General features: G+C 32.3%; 1 protein-coding gene across 1 annotated transcript in view; it reads left to right on the forward strand.

The window, feature by feature from the left end:
- Positions 1–23,535, forward strand: part of LOC130446758 (protein big brother-like) — a 121,222-nt gene that overhangs the window by 92,047 nt on the left and 5,640 nt on the right. Inside the window, exon 4 of the mRNA XM_056783186.1 lies at positions 18,471–18,544. Within this exon, the coding sequence (XP_056639164.1) occupies positions 18,471–18,544 (74 nt within the window). The remainder of the gene's footprint in view (positions 1–18,470; positions 18,545–23,535) is intronic.

The raw sequence follows: 23,535 nt of genomic DNA on the forward strand, positions 1-23,535 counted from the left end.
AATCTACCCTTTCTTTTTCTACTTTTTAGAATTTCTTCTCAAGAAAATAATATTTGCTATATCAAACCTTCCAATATTAAGTGAATAACTGGCTGTGCTAGCCATCTAATGATGAATAAAATGAAAAGAATCAACCGGAATATATTGACATGCAGTAGTTTTTTTAATTTTTTTTTTAATTTCTCACTGGATCTCTTTTCAGCGGGATACGTTGGCCAGAAAGTTTGGTACAGGTGTGGGAAAAATTAACCTAATTTTTGCTGAATAAAAATTTCTGCAGATAAATATTTCCACTATCATTAACGTATTTCACTATTGAGATGATAAAATATTAATTACTTAAACATTTCAAGTAGCACATTCCGAAAATACAATGCCTACTATAAAAAATAATAAACTCTGTTCTGTCGCAATAATAAAAATCTCCCTCCTATTTTTCCAAAATTAAATTCCTCATCACATGAACGGAGCCGTACGCCCTTATTAGTCGCCTCATGGGGGGCCCGGGGTGTTTCCCCTACAATATCCTTCACTGTGGGGTCTCTCATTGACATCTGACAAGGTGACGAGGTGAAAAATCATAAAAAGGGGGCCGATATTTGTGTTTACAGAGCCTCCCATGGAGATTGAAGTTTAGACACGTTTTTGTAACTGTATTTTACATTTTAATCAAAGCATATGCGACTATATCAGAATAATAAGCTAAGCAGGGTATGGGAAATATCGAGAAAAAAATTTTACCAGATCATACCTTCAAGAGGATAAATTCCTTCAAACGTATTTTTTCCAACCGTACTAATAATAATTTAGATGCTTAGCTATTCAAAAAGCAAAAACTGCATTGAAAGAAATAAAATTATCCGGGAAAAATGATAAACAACATATTCAAGAAAAGGATAAACAGACACTACAATCAATTAAAAAATAGAACAGAAACGAAACATCAAAACATAAAATATTTTTCCTTACCACAACATTCAAATTATTTTAATAAATATGATATTAGTATAAGTCATAAAGGACATAATGCATTATCTAAATATTTCACTAAATTAAAATCTAAAATGCCAAAAAACCAAAGAAATAATATTATATATCAAGTGCCTTGTACTAATTATGACGCTATCTACATAGGGCAGATGTCTCAGTATTTAGAAAATAGACTAAAAGGTCATCAATACAACAAAAAATTTCAATTATAAATATTCAAAAATTCTTGGAACGGAATCTAATACAGGAAAAGAGAATTTTTAGAAATGGTTCACATTCATAAAAACGAAAAAGTTATAAATGATAAAAAAGACCTAAATAAATTGAGTAAATTTATAGTTCTATTTTGTAAATTTTAATAAAACTACCAATAATTCGATTGACTAAGTACTGCTACATAATTAAGATGCGAGGACTAAGGAAAAATTATTTTTTTCTTATTAGAACATTTTCTATTTTGATTTTATTCTTATTTTGATTTTCATGATGTAGGTGATCTATTGATTAATATAAATATGCAAATTGTCAGTATCAATATCATAAGAAAAGTCGAAGCGTCAAATTTTATCTTCGAAAAATTATTAAAAAAATTACTTTTAAAACACAATAGACCTAAAATCATGAACATAGGTGCATTAATAATTTTTAATTGTAGTTTCCTGTGAGTTCATTTATAGAAAGGTGATTGTACTTTATAATAATAACTGATAAAAACAATAATAAAACAGAAACAAAAGTAATCAGATAAATACCAATCAATCAATTTTGTAGATCGGTGACCGACGGTAGCCCACCAAGAAAGTTATAGATAAGTCAGCTGCCTGTATCAGATTATTCCAAAGTACACAAACTGGAAAACGAAAAATTTGTTATAAATGAATAAAATATAAGAAATCTTGATTTTTAAAAATTATTCATACAATTTGTCTGTGAAAGGTCTTTTCCCGTGTCTACCACTATTCCCTAGAACAAATTAAGCCGCTTTAAGTGAACTTACCTCAGTCCTAAGTCCCGAAATGCGGCAGTGAAGTTGAAATTTGAGTTGATGAGTTGATTATTTTGATTATAAATTCAAAACGGTGTATGCAATTTTGATTGAATTTAACATAGTCAATTAGATTATTGAACAAACATTTAGAGAAATTTCAAAAAAATATTAATACGAGGGTTGCTGCTTAATTTTTGACAAATAAAAACCAATATTTATAATTGGATATGTTTCTCCATTAAGATCAATACACTTTTGCATGTGATAGAACCAATTGTCGGAGCGTATTTTCCACTCCGATATAGGTACCTTCAAAACATGTTGAACGCATCAACCGGCTCTTCAAATGTAGAAAAACGTTGACTTTATTATTGATCTGGAGGAAACAAGGACCCATATATTGATGTTTTGATTGTTAAAAAGATTTTTGTTTGAACTGATATGTGAGAGCTAACATTGTCATGGTGGAGAACATGATTCGTCTTCTACAATTGGTTTCCAGATTTTTTCGAACATTTCTAGTAAACAAATGCTGATGTACATTCAGAATTGACAGTTCTACTTGCTTTTATGGACCTGCGGCATCATGTACACTTATTCCGAAAAAACAGGCGACCCATACAGATTGTTGTTTAGTTTCGGGTTCATATGCATAGGTCCATAATTCGTCGTCTGTTAGGATTATTATGCAGTATCCAACGCGAACCAATATTTTTAATAGCGAAATGTTCATGCAATATTAAATGGATGCGAGTGGAACTAATGCCCAAGTATGCCTCAAACTCACGGTATGTCACTAGGGATTAAAAATCGTTCTGAAAAAACATCTATATTTGCATAAAAAACATCATCGGGCAAAAATATCGTCGATATGAGAGATACATCAATGTTATTTCCGATATTTTATTTTTTTAATGCTTTATCAACCCTAGCATTAATGTATTTGACTACATTAAAACACATTTGATTCCATAAACATTATTTATTTTGAATTTAATAATCTTAAAACAGAATTAAGAAAATGAAGTTTATATAATATAGACCCTAACAGCATATTTCGTTGTTGAATAATGGTTGTACCAGCTTCCAAGAACAATCGCTCACTTGGGGCAGACTTTACAAAGATACATTGCGATTTTGGTTTTGGAACTAGAGAATTCATTTCTTCCCAATTTCAATGGCATTTTTATTGGTGTTACAGGAGTTGAAAGGTACATCTGGATCTCGGTTTCTCTGATGTAGCCCGATAGTGGCATAGATGTAGCAGATGATTTATTTTTCATATTTTAATATGTCGGCTGCTTAAGGTACTTCCAAATGTCAAATTCAGAAACATCTTTATCAGATTCATCAGAGGTGTCACTCCTTGTTGTAGTTCCAAGCGATCTATTATATTCCCGTTCACATTTATTTAAGTGAGTCAATACTTTACTTTTGGGCCACCGCAACTGTAAAGTGTATGAACTTAAATCTAGGATCAAAAGTAGTTGAGATAGATAGATTTTAGGAAAGCTCTTAACTATCGAATCTTCTGGAAAGTTCTTTCTTTAATTCTTTAATTGACGTATTATTCCATTTTAAAGTTTGATGTTTTCCAGTATTTCACAGACACGGCTAATTAGCGGAATCACTTTGCTTACCGTTACGTTATCATTTCTTTCATGCAATCCAGTTTACTGTTGGAGATCATTGGTGGAGCATCAAGCCAAGTCAAAAGTATTGGTCCTACAATGGACACCAACTACATGAATCGTAGAAGCATGGAAAAAGCCGATTCAGGAATGCTACAACATACTCTAAGAGCAGGCAGACGAACACTGCGTCCCGAGTTTAACCAGACTTGTTAAGGTCTATACTAGTTGCGTCCGGGTTGATCAGGTTAGGTTGGGTAAAGTTAGATTCGATTAGGTTCGGTTAGTTAGAATTATTTTATTTTGTTTTTTAAAGTAAGCTTTACGTGTTATTTTTGTACATGTTTATCGTGGTACTTTACCACTTTGTGCAAATCTAAATTTAAAACCGTCTACAATATACAGGACTTTTTCTTCTCCATTTAACATTTCGGTTTCTGTCTGCATTGTTACAGTATAATTAAAACTTTTCAAAGGTAAATCGAATACTAAAATGTCGAGAATGAAATTTGAAAAAAATGTCTATCTATAATCCTGGGAAGTATAATTAGGTTGAAGAAGTATTCAATACTATATTACTTGGAAGGTCTTCGGGACGCCATTCATATACGACCCCACATTAAAATTTGATCGCGGCCTGACGAAAGAGCGGAGGAGCTGCTCATGATTTCCTTGATCGGGGACTATGTAATTGACTAAGCTTAGGGCCACTTAATCGCTGATAGGACCCCCCATCCTTATACAGAGCACTGGGTTTTGTGTAGTGAAGGAGGAAATTTTAATCCATTTCTTCTGCAACTGTCAAGCTCGTATTAACACAGGGTAAAAACCTAGGTTTTGACATAATCGAAGAGCCGTGCTTTGAAGCCAACGACGTCTGGGGAATTCCCCAATACTGGAGAGTTTTCATGAGTTAGGATGACCAAAAGAACAGCAAAAGAATTACCCAGTTAGTGTCGAGAGAATTGCTTATAGTGAAGATTGCGTACAGCTAGAGTTTAGCGAAGATTGTACACAGTCCAACACCCAACACGTTGATAAGACAAGTGTGAGATAAGGCCTGACCATTGAGGCAGTGAAATATGATATGTGAAGATAGCGTAGATCACCAAGAATTAGGCTTAGATGTTCACTAGCAACATTTGAATTCAACAAGAAATCATTTCTTTCAGATTACATGAAACTTACTACATTGAGTAGTGTAACTAACAACTAATAGTCACAACAGTTATAACAAATAATATACAGGGTGTCCCACAACAAGTTAAAGCTATCTGTATATGGCAAAATACTTATAGTAAAGTCACGAAAATGTCTAGGTTCTGCCCCAAGGGTCAGGTCTCACTCTCGTCAAACATCATCCTGGCGGGCTGTACGCAATCTACGCGTATCCATCTAGATAGATAGAAGATATGACCGTTGCTATATGGAGAGGTAACGTCACAAGAAGACAACACGACACGTACAATGCCTGAATTAAAATATATATATATATATATATATATATATATATATATATATATATTTTAATTCAGGCATTGTATATATATATATATATATATATATATATATATATATATATATATATATATATATATATATATATATTATAAGAAATGTATTTTATGGAAAGAGAAAATAACACCTTACGAACGCAACACTCTGTATATAAGTATATCAGTTCCATTAAGTAAACATATTATGTAAGGAATGTTCAATCATCGAAACTAAGTCGGTAGAATTACAAAGTTTTCATTGTAAACTTTTTAACGCCATTTCTGTTTTTACATCTCTTACTTATGGGGCTTTAAAAAACAACAAAGTACCGACATCTTCCTGTTTTCTATTAGCAATAGGATTTTTATAGCAGTCTCAAGATTGTAATCACGGCAAAAAATGGAAATCTAATCCCTACAATGGAGATGTTTTGAAAAGAGGGATTAAATCTTTTTAGGTATCATAGTAAATAGATGAACCGTATGATATAAAAATTGGAGCTGTTTGCTATGTATTTTATTTTTGAAGGGGTGCAGTAATATCTATATATTTCGACGAATATAATTCGATACCCTTATCAATTAAACTATATTCTCAATTGTTCCAATATATCAGCTGTTGCGATTTCCACTGAGACGAATAGTGGTAATTATAACTTGCTATGATCAGTTATACATTTTGAATAACCAAAAACTGCAATCCTCAAACGATGTGGAGCTGAAGTTTACTTATAGTACTTTCAATATCAATTGCAGATTATAAAAACCCTTGCCGGAAATTTTGTTTGATCTACCATAGGCTTAGATACTACATTTTATAAATTTATTATTTATGTAAATAATTTTAATCTTAAGCGATAAAGTATTCGTTAAAAGTCAATCGAATCATTATAAATTGGACGGCATTATACGCTGTTATTAATATATTAAGTTATAAAACGTGATAGACGAGTAAAGTGTACCTGCCTGTAAGGGCGATTGGCTTAAACAGAGTACCAGACGTAAACTGAGTGGTTTGTACCCCATTTGTTTTTTTTTGGAAAACGAAATTTAAAAGCAAAAGCCGTAAAGAAAAATAAATTCTTTGTAAATAAAACAAAAGAAAAAAACATTTCAATTCCAAAGTATCTTTTTAAATAATCATGGTAGTCAGAATAATCTGAACTTGAGTCATCATTTGATTGAATTATTAAGGGTTGTAAAGAGGGTGATACCACATACTCATCTTCTATGATAACATGTTTCAACAAAGTTTTTCCAAAGCTCTTGGCGGTCGGCTGCTAGAAGTTTCTTTACGAGTTCTACAACTTCTTTACTCAGCTCTGTAGACAGATTACATTCTGATTTTGCGTTTGCTCATATTAGCTTTGTCAACTGATTTAACTTTTTGTTTACATGGTTTTATGCTCTGTGAATGATCCACAGCAACCCCTTTCGTGACAACTCGATAAATAGAAAATTTATTCACTCTAGTTAATTCAGCAAATCTTATTATGATTGTATTATCAGATTATTGAGTAATTACCTTTTTTAAACATTCGAATATATTTTAAATAACTTGCTGTGTTTGTATATCTAAATCTTCATTATAAAATTCATACCCATCTTTACTCTCAAAAATTTCTGTGAATGTACAGATATTATTTTATCACAATTTATGTGAATTCTTTAAATAATCTCATTTCTATTTTTAATCAGAAATTTATCTAAAGGCTTCTGTCCATAATTTTATTACTCCTATTTTTCCTTTCGTAAATAAAATGAACTTTCATAGTTATATTACTCTATCGATTGAGAATCGTTAATATAATAACTTAATTATAATATTATTATTATAATATTCATCATTTCCCAAGTCCAAAGAAGTCAAAGAACAAATTTAGAAAATTAGCACAAATCAAAGCTATTTAAATCAGAAAAGCCGCAATGGAAGTTGGTTTGTTGAAAAAAAAACCTAACTTCCTTTTTTTCTGGCAGTTTCAACGTATCTTTCATATTTTTAAAGCTATTTTTGATAATATACAATTTTTTTAAAATATTAGAAAATGCTTTATCCAATGTAAACATAATTTATTTCAGAATCAAGCATTCAATCTGCTTGATTCTATTATTTGTATTCAATAAAAGTGATTTGTAAATAGTTTTTTTCCATGAAATGAAGGGATTCTATTTTATTTTCATCATAACTCCCTTATTTCCTGTATTACGTCTTATAAAATGTCATTTAAATGGTTTTATAAAGCCCTCGAAGAAAGATTTCCTAAATTTTTTTCGTGAAGGTGACCCTTTACCATTTTTCAAAAACTCGGTTCATTAAATAAGGTTAATAAATCATAACTCGATTTGTTTTAGGTATATGACCAAAAAAATTACATTTTTTCTATTTTTTTTTAAAACTAAATTTAATATCTTCGCAGTTTTTTCGATAGATTCTAAAATTTTTCTATTATTTGTGAAAAATCGATTGAAAATATCCTTTTTTGTAACAAAAATTCAATATGTCAATTGATATTCATAGACTAATTGGTGCTTAAAGTGCTTTTTTCATCAATTGCTATCGTTAGTTTCAACAAAAAAATTAATTATATATAAATTTTAAGCTATTACTAAAAAAACACAGTATTCATCGTAAAAACACTAAAAACCATACAAAAAGACTACTTGTATTCGGTTAATGTTTTTTCTGCGACACACTATATTTTCCACCAAGAAGCTCTGTGTGGAAAATCATAAAGTCAAATAAGTATTATGAAAGTGTGTGGGGGCTTTGGTAACCGGGATAATAGAATGATTTCTATATTGATATCAAACTTTATTATCAGATTGAGTAGGTATATTCCTATTTGTCCTACTTATTATAAAGAAGAGACTGAGAACAAATAGTTTATATCATCATATTAGATGCCATTGGGTGATCGCACCGCACCAATTTCATGAATATGAGCCTATGGTACCATTTTAATCTAGATATAATTATGATTGAAAGAGTGATAGATTTTGAAGTAACGATGACCATTCATTTCCTTGTTTCCTGCAATCAGTAGTAACATCCTGAGACGGCACTAAATATACTTAGGAATTGTCAACTCTTCAAGTTTATCTACATTTTCATAGCTGATGATATTAGCTTAAACATTTTTAGTATAGATGTGAAAATATAGTTTTCTATATTAGCGCTAGCTGTCTAGCTGACCCGACAAATATTGTCTTGTCTTTACGATGAATATTGAATTCGAATTGGTTTTAGAATCGATCAGTAAAGCCGTTTAAAAGTTATTCCACAAAAAACCTATTTTTTTTCTTAAATATCTCAATATCTACCGCTCCGATTCGGTCTAATTTGTATTCAAAATCTAATTTTGTTCAAGCCATTTCGTTAAAAACAAATCTGGTGTGCGTATATATGACTTAATATCCTGATCGTATTCATGCGGACTTCCGACGTATGTTTGCTGGGAGAATAGTTGTTCCACTTAAATTCAGTGCATTTCCATCAGCATTGATAGTATTCCTCAGATGAATGTATTCTTCAGAACGCAGTTTTTTCTTGTTCAAACTGATAAATGTCAGTTTCAACTTTCACGTACGTATCCACAGCATATTTGTGGAAGAGTAGCGGACATTTTAAGATATGATTGTCCTCATTAATCCCAACCATCATCTTCATTGAAAAATGATATCCATCTTCACCATTTTCGCCAAAATACGATAGGGTATTGGATCGATGTGTTTCGGACATACGCTGCAGTTGACTGCTACGTCGATGTGAAACAATATCTCAGTTTTCTAGATTTTCACCTGCGAATGAGCACATAAGTCGTATGGATAACAATAGACTGGTCAAGATAGCGCGCGATAAATACCCATTGGGCCGAAGGTGGAACGACAGCCGTGAAGCAGAATAGGAGGTAAGGATGTCGAAGAAGAAGAAGAAGACGACAATAGCAACTTCGTCAATTGCTGTCGTCTTATCAACTTCGATGACAATTTTGTGATTATCAGATGGCATGCGGTCTAAAGCTGTCATGAATAATGCAACCAATTCGTTATGTAGATGAAAAAACGTCGGAGTGGTTGCACAATTGGTCGTTTCACCGAATTATTGTGTGCACAACGCTGATCGACTTGACTTGAATAGACCATAAAATGCATTTGCAAGAAAATTTAGTCACTATTCGGTCTTGGCAATAAGGAACTTATTAAATGATATATTTGACTCTGAATTTTGAAAGTTGACATAAAATTTTCATGAATAACTTTTATTGTACTACATGAAGTTATTTAAAAACAATTATTATACTGCTGAATATGAGTTTAAAAAGGTTTAGAATCTGGTCCATTTACAGAAACCAATGGATGTAATGTGGTGGTGTTATTAAGTGGACTGTAGTTATTGAAACGAAAAGAAATTACTGATTCACTATATTTTTACCAAATATTAGAATTGTACAAAGTATAAAATTGACACATGTTTACTCTACAAACTGAAAAACGAATCTGGCCACTCAACCGTTTTTAACGCAAATTTTAAACTCAGCGTTGCCAGTTTTGGCTGAATTAAGATTTTTCTAAATGTTATGGAGTTTTAGGGAAATAACCAGAGCAGGTGGTACCAATAGTGTCAATTTGTCATGACCGCTCGCGCAACAAAATCCATGAGCTTCATATTTAAACTTAATTGATTTGCAATATTGACATAGAACGTTCATTGGTCCAATAGCAACGATGAGCTGTGAACTGTACTTGATTTCTACGTTATAATTAAATGCGGCTCGAAAGGAATTGAACGCAACATTTCTATGTTGTTTATTTCGATTCCATCGATTCCGTTCAACTTCATTCCGCGCTTCGTGTTGCTCATCAGTTTGACTTGCTCTTGTATGTCTTTGACTCGCAGTCTAATTGCTGGCATTTCCAAAAACGAAAATTCAAACTATAAGTTAAAAAAAATTATTGTATTCTCCTTCATAACCGAGTATATCACTTATTATGTAAGTAACGTTCATGTTAGTCTATCCAAATTTACCAAAACTCCATATTAAATTGAACTTTTAATATTAGGCGTAATTACTCTGAACTAAACGTGATGTACACTAAGAAATTCAGATTTCTTATATTCTTTATGTGGGAAATAATAAATTAATTATTTTACATGTTTTTTTTATCAATAAATACGATCGAAGCATTTGTTTTCAACGACATTCAGTTTTTTACATCCTTTTTAATGATATTTACCCCACGCATTCTGTCAATTCTATGTCAAACGTCATAATATTACACTAAAAACGTTTATATTGTCCAAAGCGCTAAGGTTGGGTTAGAAATTAGTATTCTTAAAAAAGTATTCTTAAAATTTCTAGTTTTCGGCGCTATTTTTCAAACTTTTTCTTTCATAAGAACCTTCTCCTGTCAATAACCAACACAACAAAAAAAATAATGAAATCGGTCCAGAGGTTCACGCATGATAGTGTGACCTTCAGAACAGACTTGTGTCAAAACTGCACCTAGTACGGTCCTTTCCAAGCGAATGCCTTGTCCATTGGCGCTGCTTTTGCAATAAGTACCAAGCAAAAATTTTAACGACAAAAACTGTTAGGTTTCTATCCTTACAGCTGTCCTTATAAATAATTGTACTTTTGTCATGATTTCAAGATTGTGTTATTGAGAGTAATACTTTTTGTATATGAGAAATGAATGATCATAGCTTTCACTAATAGAAAGTTTTATGGTAGTTTAGGCTACATATGGTGACTTATTGTAACTAATACTCGCTCTACGCAGGAAAATTCTTATTTTTCTTAAAAGATGAAGTCAAGTCGTACCCATGAAGTTAAGTCGTACACATAAAGTCAAGTCGTACACATGAAGTCAAGATTTTTTGGACAAATAACTGTATTTATGAATGAAATGAGCTTTTTAAGCACAAATTGTATTGCATTTTTCAAAAATTCGGGAAAATGTAGGATTTCTGGAAGTTTCAAACTTATATGACATTGAAACACTTGTAAAACAGAGTCTCTTACAATTTGAGTTGCAAACGTAAGCAGAGTAGAGATTCAACCAGTAATCATTTTCACATAATAATAATGATAATAATATATTCATTTTTTATCATTTTTAATAAGCGCTTTTCCATTTCCATTTTTTATTCATTTGACTTATTTTGTTTCTCACAATTGGATGTTGTTGTTACTATGTTAATTTCAACTTCATTCGAATTAAGTTTAATGTACAAATGTTACGAACGGATAGTTAAACTTAAGACTTAAAAATGTTTAACAATCAAAGTGAAATCGAAATGATCCCTTATCTTCAAAAAATCGAATAGATTTTAGGTTCTTACCTTCGAATATCAGAGTCTTAGTTCTGTGAATTGGTGCAAACAGGTGCATATAACATGAATAACCCACTTTAAATACAAAATCGGATTAAACGAAAATCCCTTAATAGTAAGCTGAGATAAATCATTGAAATGAAACGGTAAAGCATCCCCCCAGGAGAAAGGAAATCAGCGTGGGAGACGACAGCATGAATAAACAGATTCTGTTCACATTAAAGTGTTGTCTCGGGGCTACATTCAGGGATAACGAATAACGCTACTGACAATTGTTGACTAAAGGCTTTATCGTCGCAGATCGTCGCCTCTGGAACATATTTCAGGATTTATGGATACAGGCATATATATATAAATAAATATATACGTAGTACGAGTCAATTCATTATTTCTTGAATGAATTTCTTCATCAAAAAACTTGGAAAATCTTAATATGTAAGTGTATTTCAGTCGAAATGTGTCACTTTATTAATAGAATAATGTTCTAACAAATACGACACAGGGATTTAACTATTAATAACTGATAATATCTCGACTGTTCAATTTGTGTGTGTGTTTTATTTGAAAATATAAAAACTCGCTCCTAGTGCTTCCGAACTATTCGACGTATCCTTGTCATTCCTTAAGGAAAATGTAGGTACTATATATCCTAATGTATTATGTCAAGTATTGTGATTTATAACTTAGTTTATGCGTTTTTTTTTTAAATTTGAACGTTTATTTAAGAAAAACATGTACAATAATATTCTTCAAAGTATTGCCAATCTGGAGCTATCACCTTCTCCCATCTTTCTGGCAATTGGTGGATCCCATCCCAAAAGAACTGCGCCGGCTTGGCAGCCAAGAACGAATCATGCCAAATTTTGATATCTTGCTCTGATGTAAACCGTTTTCCAGTGAGGACGTTCGACATCGACCGGAACAACTGGTAGTCAGAAAGGGCAAGATCTGGGCTATAAGGCGGGTGCGGAAAAACTTCCTTCTGTGGCGTTCCAGCAGCATTTCGGACATGCAAAACCGGCTTTTGAAGTCTCTCGGCTTGAGTTCATGTGGAACCCAATTTCCTTGCTTTTGAATATATCCAGCTGTTTTTAAACTTTTTAAATGGCTGTTTGAGTGACACCTAAAGATTCTGCGAATTCTTCTTGTGTTTGGCAACAATCTTCATCGAGTAATGCTTCCAGCTCTTCATCTTCAAACTTTTCTAGCTGCCCAGAACGTTCATCGTCTTCCAAGCCAAAATTACCACTTTTAAATCGTGCAAATCACTTTTGGTGCTAGAGCATGTTCACCATAAACTTCTACCAAAATACAATGATTTTTCTTCATATTAAAGTAATGAAGAAGTACTCCCCGCAAAAACACTTTTTTAGGAAAAAATTTCGACATATTTTAGTGAAAAAAAATATTGTTGTTAACGCTTCAAATTAATGATATATACTGAAAAGACGTACAATAACAGTTGCTTTCCAACGCAGGTTCGAAATATTGGAACGATATAATATTATACAAGTTACGCCATCTCTTATCAAACTGCACGAATTAAATTATAGACCCAAAAATGTTTCTGGCTACAACCATAGGTCTATAGTAAGTGCAAGTAACAGGTTCATCTTTTCCCAAATTCCAAAACAAAATTCTTATTTGAGCAGGAGTTTTCGAAACTCCAACAAAAGATTGCTTAATTCATTTGATTAACATCAAGGGTGATGATCGGAGAAAACGTTACGGCTGTAATATTTTGGTATTATATATTGTGCACAAACTTCTTTTCCTCAAGAAGTCATACAGCTGGCGTATAGATAAGAAAACAAAATTCACAGGCGACTGAAAGTGTTAAATGGTTGAAAAATTGATCTCAAATAGAAGCCTGATTCGATTTTTATGAAGAAAGAATGTGTCCGTATGTCACGTGTATATACGAGGTCTGGCTATAAAATAACGAGATTGGTAACGAAGAAGGGTTTTTATTATAAAAATTATTTTACGTTCAAATGCTCCCCTTCAATATAGTCCCCTCGCCACACACCTTTCCAGACGTTTTTTCCATTGGAGCAGTACTGGAAGTCTTCTTTGGTGAGTACCTTTAGAAGCTCTGCTGTTTTTTGCTTTACCGCTTCCAAAAATTCAAATAGAGTCTCTTTCAAAGCAGATCTTTCAAGGAAATCTGAACAGATCCATTAACACAAGATCTTTTGGTCAGGAGTCAGATGTTTTGGCACCAGCTTCACACAGACTTTTGTCGTATGTAATTCCTCGTGTAAAATTTTTCTAACTGTTTCTTTATAGGCATTTACAGCCCTGGCGCTTAGACCACTCAAAAACACGCGCAAGAGATAGAGAATCGTCCCCATAGGCCTATAGTACTCAGTGGCAGTTGTTTTCAATTTAACGAGAAATTTGAGATTGATATGTTCGTTTCAAATTGCTACTGCATAAATACTATAATAGTGATAGAAACGTGTTTTGTTATGTGCTCGTTTCCCCCCTCTCGTCTAGGGCGCTCTCTAGGCGCGCAGTTTCATTATTTAATAGCCAGGACCTCGTATTGACAAAAAAGTAGAAGTAGTATATAGAAAACGTATCGCTGTTGAAAACATTAATTTGGCAGGTAAGTCTGACCAAGGTCTTCTAAAATACGTGCGCTCTAATAGCATTCATGGAACTATAATCACTTCTTTATACTTGATCGACTCCTCCACTGTCCTTATTTGATATATTATCCTTCTTATGCTACTATTTCTGACAACTGAAATTCAATTTTAGTTCTAAATTGATCTTCCACTTTGAATTATTAGAAATAAGACAGCGATTTCTTCATTTCTATCGTATTAGTACCTCGGAATTCTAGCTCTTTCTTCCAATTCTTTTCTAAGACTTTCCCAAACAGTTTTTCTGGAAAATAACCCTACACCTGTTACTCATTTGGAATACAAAAGTCAAATTATTCACTTTAAAAATTAAGGTTTATAACCTTGTACTGAAAAATGACTTTTGACATTCTCTTGATACTCATAAGTCCACTACTATCATCTTCTGTAAATATCTACTCTCTCTTGTCATGCGCTGCTTTCATATTCAATCGGAGATCTCGTAATTTTTTCGAAAGCTTTTTAGAAAAGCTCCAGAACATTTAAAGATTCTCAAAAATATTCTATCACTGCGTAATACACTAGGCAAAGACCAATTTATTGGGTAGAGAAGAGCAACCTATCTAACTTGATCAATAGTTTCCATCTAAAGTGCTAATAATTGAACCAAAAAAAGATTGAGCTTCTTGTTTTCACCAGAAGAGGCAATAAATGCATTAGCAAATGGTTTGATTATGTGCACTTTGGGCATGCAGAAGGACGTTCGAATGTACATGGGGCAAAGTGAATTTGAACAGACGTCTTACGTGTTTTAGTATCGCAGGGTCAATACGTACGACTTCAATAGCAATTGAACTCCTATTGGCATTTCCGCATGACTATTTGAAGTAATGACCATCGCATATAGATAATTATTTGATGTTTGGAGTATTTGGCCTAGCGAAAATCTGATTGCAGGCTGGCAATTTTATTGACAGGAGTCAAATAGTGCCTGAGACCTAAGAGAGCCACATTGCTAACAAAGAGCAGTGAGCATGGTACTTCAAGCCCCCGATACTGACTAATGAAGCCATTTGGTCATCGGTAAGTGCCCAGCACGTACACGTCCGAGATGAAAACATATGGGCAAACGTTTACCCAGTGACGTTAAAAAGTTTAAGCCAATTTTTTGCAAGGACATCGATCTACATAACCTGATTCTGGAACTTTATCAAACCACCAACATCTATCAAATAATATGTTCCTTTCCGTAAAAAATCAATATTATCTGTTGCTGTCTGCTCCTCGAATTTTTCTCGTTATGATTTATGATTTCAGACCTAAAAACTGTTTTTCAGTTTAAATAATCTTATTTGTTGTTTTAGAATTCTAGGAATCCATAAAATGTATTTTTTTTCATCCACCTGTACTTTAAGTAGAGAGCGCTCTCAAAGGTGTTATTATAAGATTTAGATTTCACTTAATCCCGTTCGTATTTGAAAACGGCCCTTTTGTTAACCTTAAACTTTTAAAAATATTTTCCTTTTTTTTATAAAGCGCACCGTCATGGATACTGATTTCAGATGTTATCGTTAGGAATGAGAAATTTTTAGAGTAAATCGCCGTAATGGTCACTTTAAACGTGCCTTTACACGTGTATTTCACATCTCACTGGGTATTATAATCTTGATAATAGCATACAATTGTCAGGAATTGAATACCTGAGTAAATTATTTTATAGGTTGAGATTGGTTACTAATTATGAATAAGTATAAGTTTAACAATAATAAGAATGAAAAAAATTCTAGGGTTTGGATCATATCTAATAATTCATCAGGACAATCACTAATTATTTTTCCTTCAATTGAATCTTATTAAATAATCTTTCAATATGCACATTTACGTAATTGGAAATAATAACAATAAGGCACCACAGAGACGTTATCTCTAAAATAAATATAGATAGGAATGAATAAAATGAAAATGGCAAACATTGAAACGCATTTCCAATATACTTATATCATATATTTATAATAAATGAATTAATTAACTTTACTGACATATTCATATTTAGATCTATTGTTCATTAAAAGTTCCTTGGCACATAACATTACTTAGAAGATAATTACTGCAAGGGGGAGTCGGATCCCCACTTATGTAGAGCTTAGTAGTAAACTCTGTGACTTAGCTCAAAGACGACTCAATTATACAAAATGGTGGTGTCGATCAGTGGGGCTAAACATCAATACGAACAAGACCTACCTAATTTCTTTCACTAGGAAAAAAAATCAACTTCAAGTCCATCAAGCTGGTACTGGAACTGGAACTCTGGAACAAACATAAAAAAGGGATAATCACCAAAGCCACAAAAGCACTGATGTTGTGCAAAAACTTTGCAGGGAGGAATTGGGGTTGTAATCTACGGTGGATGTACATGGACACTGTGAGACAAATCATCACATATGGGGCAGTGGTTTGGGGTATTAGAACTCGACTGACTACCACGAAGAACAATCTCTCAAAGGTACAAAGACTGGCTTGCAATTGAGGCTATGAAAACTTGCCCAACAGCTGCATTAAAAGATTTTAAATCTCCACATAGCACTTAAAAACGTGGTAGAGAAAATATCACTTAGAATGTTAGGACACGGAATCATCAAAGAAAACCCTTTCCTAAATAATGACCAACCCTGGAACATGCCTCAGGACGTTGCATCGAAAAAGTTCAGCTTCGAGAAAAACTTCTCAATAATGAACTGTGAAAAAAAAATGGGATCAAAACACCATACAAAAAATGAACAGAAATGCCATTAAATGATATTTGGACGGATCTAAAAGAGCAGACACCCCAAGAATTTTTCAAGCAGAAATCTATCAAATATGCAGTCTAGAGAGGAACTACCGCAAACAGGAGATCATCATCCTGTCCGATAGTCAAACTGTAATTAAGCTCTAAGTTCCAATATCATATAATCGTTTGAGATTGCCTAGAAAAATTAAACGAGCTGGGCAATGAAAATTAAAATATCCTACAATAAATTCCGGGACACACCGGAGCGAAGGGAAATGAAATATCTAATGAGTTCGATAAAGAGGGGACAGACAATCCTTTCATATGGGTCCTGAGCCCTTCTGTGGTATCAGCTACAGAACAATGGAAAAAACACTGGAAAATAAGGTAGATAGGAGCAAAACCAATTATTGGGACAACCTGCAGAGGCTGAGATAGGTAAAGACTCTTCTGGGAAACTAAAAGCAGAGAAGATGTGCTGAATGTATCAACCTAAGTAAGAACAATCTACGAATACTCACAGGAGTTCTATTGAGGCACCGTCGCCTAAAAAAAACCTGAAGACGTTAGACCTAGCAGATAATGCGGTGTGCAGATTTTGTTGCACAGAGGACGAAACCTCTATCTACATTCTCTTTAAGTGTGATACACTAAGGAAGTCCAGAGCACTACACCTGGGAGCGCCTGAAATAGATGGCAAAAATCTCTAGCAATTACTTCCATCCCACTTTGGGGGAATTTAGAATAAGGATGCAAGTACTTAGAGCGCCACATTATCTAAAATCATTTAAGATTGGCCAAAGACCGCCTTTTATCAATTCTGTTTAAATATAAAATATTCACTTCCCGTCAATTTGGATTTTTAAGTAACGAATGCAGGTGCACCGATACATTGTCTACTTTTAGATTTCGATAGTAACTGGCTCATGTGGTGTTGATTATGTATCTATTAATGTCCATTTATAAACTTCTCCTTCCCATTTTATACTGTCTACTTTGTTCACCGATCTAAGTGATTTCCGGAATACCATTGCCACAACGTTCGCCATTGAAAAGATAGTATTTGATCGACCTTTAATCTGTGCAGTACATAATTAATGTTTAGGTTTGTTCCAACCTGTTAGTATGGACCATTCTTGAAAAGGTTTAAATGATATTTTATGAGCAATCTTCTGCTATGCAAGGTTCTCGTAACAGTATTATCGACCAAGTATCGGAAAGACAGTTACGGGAACGACGGTTTTTGATGTGTTGAAACGAACCTTTTCGTTGATAATAGTCATAAAGAAGTTTTTAAATTTGACCAGTTTTTGCTTTCAACATCGTAGAGTCATCAAAATGTATTTACTTCTGTGTAAATATACACCAAAGTAGTATATTTTATATATGCACCAATGCAGATTGTATAAAGTTATTTTGTAAAATAAGTCTTTATCCGCTATGATAAAAAGATTGTTTGGTCCCTATGCATCTGATCTCTCCTATATTATTAACGTGGCATTTGTAAAGGGTCGCGCCCTTTAGCATCAATGCCACCCTCGATTCTCGTTATAATGATAAAATGCGATAGATTTCCTTTGATCTCTACGTTTTTTATTGTCTTCGTTCAGATATAAAAAGACAAAGAATGTTTTTGGTATTTTCGATTTTAAATTCTTTTTATTTTACAGTTACGGATGTCCAACAACATTCATGGTCATCATGTACACCATGGCGTAGCAGCTCGGTGCCATGGACCACCAAGGTAAGCATAAATAGTTATCTAAAAATATATTGAATGGTACAACTTGTTTTATATTACCAAAAAAAAAAAAATAATAATGTGCACCCTAATTTTCATTATAACAGAACGCCTGCTATATCGAAATATATTCTCAATTTCCTCTCGGCAGTCCTTTAATTTCGGGCTACATGTTTCAATAATGATATACTGAATGATAATTCTACTACTTTTCAACTAACCTGTCATCAAACTGTCATTAGGACCGACTAAAGACACGTGCAAAATTGACGTGACCCATAATTCGCTACTCAACAGTTTATGTGACAATCGCAACTGTTTTCGTAGCCGACTAGGCTTAGTCTTAGGTCAATATTTGCCGAAAGATTCAACCGCAATTTCGTATTATTTACTTTGGCACTTGTCGGGATTTTCACTATTGTATGATCGGTTGGGGCATAATGAGGAACTGATCTGTGAAATTAGTCATCAGGGAATTGTTATTTCGAAATAGAAAACAAAGATATATTATAATTATTATTAATCGAATTTTAAATGGAACCAGATAGGTTATATTGAAAAATAATATTTGTATATTTTCGACTTCGCAATACACATTACGTTTATTTATAAATGAATTACATTATTGACAGTAAAAATGATTGAGGTTTTTGTCACCGACAAATATGTAAGTTTGAAGTTACCTTAATAAATTTGTAGTAGCTTTATTTTATAAAATATTTTATATTTTTGAGGATTCATTATTGTTACTCATTATATTCCTACTGATATTTTTAATACCTTTTTATCAGCTTTACCTGTGTATAACTTTTCAAACGACTACCAAGATGCAACCATCAACAAATCCGTACATATTAAGCACAGGTTTGAAATAAAAAATTTAATTGAAAAGCTAAAAATAGGGAGAAATGCTTTATTGTCAAAAAATTGTTACATGTAGACAAAAGCTTGTAAAAACTAAAAAAAAAAACATAAAAATTACCAAATAAATATATAGGTAATAATTAGTATATAGGTCCATAGCAAATTTAAACCAGTATGCAGCATGCCCTAGTACTGAACCTTGTCGCACTCCACGTTCTTTTGGCTTGCAAGATGACATCGTTGTGTTAAGCTGTACAAGTTGACTTAAACCATACAAGAGGTGTTCCCCTGAAGCCGTAATACTGCAAATTGTTATTTAAAATATTATGATTAACACAATAGAAAAGTCACAAAAAGTTATATTGATGTGCAGTGATGGCTGTTTAGGCTGGAGTAGACATTATTTAAGAGGGAGAATGGGTGGTCAAACAGACTTGAAAACATTTTCATCAGTTCCAGATGAGTATTTTTTTGTAAATTTGCTAAAACTATGGGCATTTTTGTCTATATGCACAAAGTAATTATTAAGATTATCAGGTGAACTATATTTATTATACGACTACCAAGATGCAACCATCAACACATCTGTATATATTGAAGACGGGTTTGAAATAAAAATTAAATTAAAATGCCAAAAATGAAATACAAAATAAAACCTCCGAGAAACGTGCTTAGAAATTTAGTTGAACTACAACTAAATTATAGCTTTAAAAATCTAACATTTTTAATTTTCAGTGACATCATACTGACAGTTCTCGGATTGGGAATTATTACTAAACGCAAAGTTAGTTTGAAAATATACAAAGCAAATGTAATAGTAAATTTCTCATCAGTTATTTTTAATTTGATTATTTCCAAAAGGGTTTTAGGTGGATTTAAGAAATGTCCACAAAATCAAAGACTAGACTACTTGATATTCAAGTTTGTGTTTCTAAGAAAATGAGTGTCCAAATGCTAATTTTGGCTGAATTTTCTTTTCGATTTATGTTATTTTGAACTGTCCTTAATCTTAATCAAGACTATTTTGAGAATATCCTCTAAGTAGGGGTTGCAAATTAATAAAAAGAGTCATTTTGAAATTTGGGAGAAAAACTTCAAATCGGTATTCTAGATCTTTGGTAATTTTATTTTTTCGCGGTCTCCTCGTTTTTTGGCTCTAGAAATCATCCGATTTCGATGAATTTTTATTTAAATCTTCGTTTTTACGGTGGATTTACGAAAAAAATTATGGGAACTTATATTGGTTTCAGCGCTTTAAGTGTTCATGAAAATGCACTCATGCACGTTATATTTTTTTCCATAATCTACACAGAAAAAAAAACGAAAAAATTGAGAAAAAATTATAAAACAATGTTGAAATTTTCTCTTAAAATTGAAATTTTCTCCCATATAATCACTTGTACCTTTTTTATTAAGTAATCATTAAAATTATATGAACAAAAAAATTCTTAAGATCACTTATTGTAATCAAGTGTACCTACAATAGTAAAAATTATCTTTGAAAAATTGGAAATGCATCGAAATCGGATAATTTTTCGATTTTCTAGAGCGTTTATGATAACATTTAAAGTCAGAAAACCATATGAAATCTTTAAGTGAGATAAAATATGAATAAACAAACATTTTTCAATTTTTTTCCCATATTTTTTGTCGTAAATCCGCCGTAAAAACGAAGACGAAAACGAAAAATTGCGTATTTTGAATTTTCCACGAAAAGCCTTTTAATTTAAGAATCGTTAGGTTAGGTTAGGTTGGGTTGAGTTAGATTAGGTTAGGTTAGGCTAGGTTAGGAGTCAATGACTATAATCGCATTGATGAGAAAGTATTGAATCAAAAAATCGTACATATCAGGATGATTCTAAAAAATTCTATTATTATTTATTATAAATTATTTATTATTATTCATGGTACTTTTTGTTTCCTGGATAAGAACAGATCTACTACACACGGCATATTTTTTGACGAGAAAATTTTATGAAACAATGAAACCCAACCTCGGTACCTACAAATATTATATGATAATGCATCTAAATGTTCTTGATTCTAGGTCTCTTCTGTTACAAAATTATTTTTTTTTTGCTTATATTTAATATATATTTTGATAAATACTTAAAGAAAAGTCGAAACGTCAAAGTGTATCTTTCTTTTAAAAATTATCAAAAAAACCAATTTTGAAACAGAAGAGACCTAAAATCAAGAACATTTAGATGAATTAATATTTATGTTAATATAATTTATATATGATAATTGATGATCAAATATTAAACGACGTAATCACTAAATGAAAAATTGAAATATTCAGAACTAAATTAATTAAATGACTTTAAAGATTAACGTTCCATATCCCGATACTAAACCCGTCTGTAAGGGGAGTGATACAGCAACAAAACAAAAAATGTCTAAAGGTCATTTGAAACAAATGGCAGCAGTGTCCCTTTTACATACAAAGGGTTGTGCCCTTTTTTGCATATCTTTCGATGCGCATTTCATCCAGGCCCTTTTCGTTAACATGTTACATATATTAACTTGTAAACAGATGTCTCAAATTATTTAAATCTTATGTTAGTTCATTCATTCTATATCAATGAATCAATAATAGAGACGACCCTCAGCATTCGAAATTAGAAATATGATAAAGCTATAAATCTTTAAAATTATTTATGGATGTCTACACATTATGCGGTATTTATTGATGATTTACCTGAGGAATTATATTAAAGGAAAAGCAATATGTGAATTATAGCAATTGTCTGAGTAATGTGGAATATCAGTTTTTAATTGTTAACAAAAATACTAATCATTATAATTGTTAACATAATTAACAGCTAAGTATAAGCTATCATATGAGAAAATTATGAAGTAGTTAGAATCCCACTAGCGAATATAGTAAATGATTTTCCTAGTATTAAAGACAATGTAAATTGTAAACACCCAGTAAAAACAATTTGTCAAAAAAAAAATATTACAAAGTTATTTAATAGCAAATTATTGGGGGAAATGTTTTCTTTGTGGATTTTCATATTTAGTTTGAAAAAAATTCATAGATAAAGCAAAGAATTGATAGATAGATAATATACAATAAAGTATAATTTAATAAGATTGTCTATGGATCAAATAGGTAACAATAATAAATAATATTTTGTTCACTTTGAATTATATTTATCTTCTTTGAAGCTTACAGCAAAACTGTACGGATTGATGTGGGTAGGTGAGGAATTTTACACTTATGAAATTGCCACGTAGAAGAAATCAGTTATAAAGAAGTCAAAGTGGCAATAGAGAAAATCATAATCAACAGAAATAAACAAATATCAGGAGGTCAGGAACAATACCATAAGAATATGCCTTTTCAAATAGCTGTTACTTGAAAACAAATATGGCTGATGGACGACACACATATCCAACTTTCATTTAATCTGCCAATCTCATGTGAATCGAAAAGTTCTTTACTATACCTTCATTTTGCGCGATGATAAAATGTGGAAGTAGATCTGAAAAGGAAGCTATCATTTTTTTCTGATTCTGCCTATTACGTCGTTCAAACATAAACAACATCTTAACCATCTGTCCCAGTAACGTAGAAACCGATAACTAGTGCCGGGTTTCTTCACTTCCTAGTCCCTACTAACTATTATTTACTGAATAACCAACAATTCGCTTTTTTCACCTTATGATAAATTAAACCTCCGAATAAATCGAATTATTTTTTTCTCCCTAAACAGATTCTATAGGATTCAGAGACCTGGACTCGTACATAAAGATTGTATCTTCTCTAAAAATAATCATAAACGATAAAATATGATCTTCTAGAACCTTTTCCCATATGTGTATCAATCTGTCGTGAAATTCTCCTGAATTTTTCTCTTCCTAAACAGGTTCTATCGGATTTAGACACCTGGACGGCCAGCAAACTTGAGAAATGTAATTATTTCATCATTATCAGTCCATTTCCGTACATAAAGATTGTATCTTCTCCAAAAATAATCATGAACGATAAAACATGGTCTTCTAGAACCTTTTCCCATATGTGTATCAATATGTCGCGAAATTCTCCTGAATTTTTCTCTTCCTAAACAGGTTCTATCAGATTTAGACACCTGGACTGCAAGCAAAACTAATAAATGTAGTTA

The sequence above is a fragment of the Diorhabda sublineata genome, chromosome 7, assembly GCF_026230105.1.
Source record: "Diorhabda sublineata isolate icDioSubl1.1 chromosome 7, icDioSubl1.1, whole genome shotgun sequence".
NCBI lineage: Eukaryota > Metazoa > Arthropoda > Insecta > Coleoptera > Chrysomelidae > Diorhabda > Diorhabda sublineata.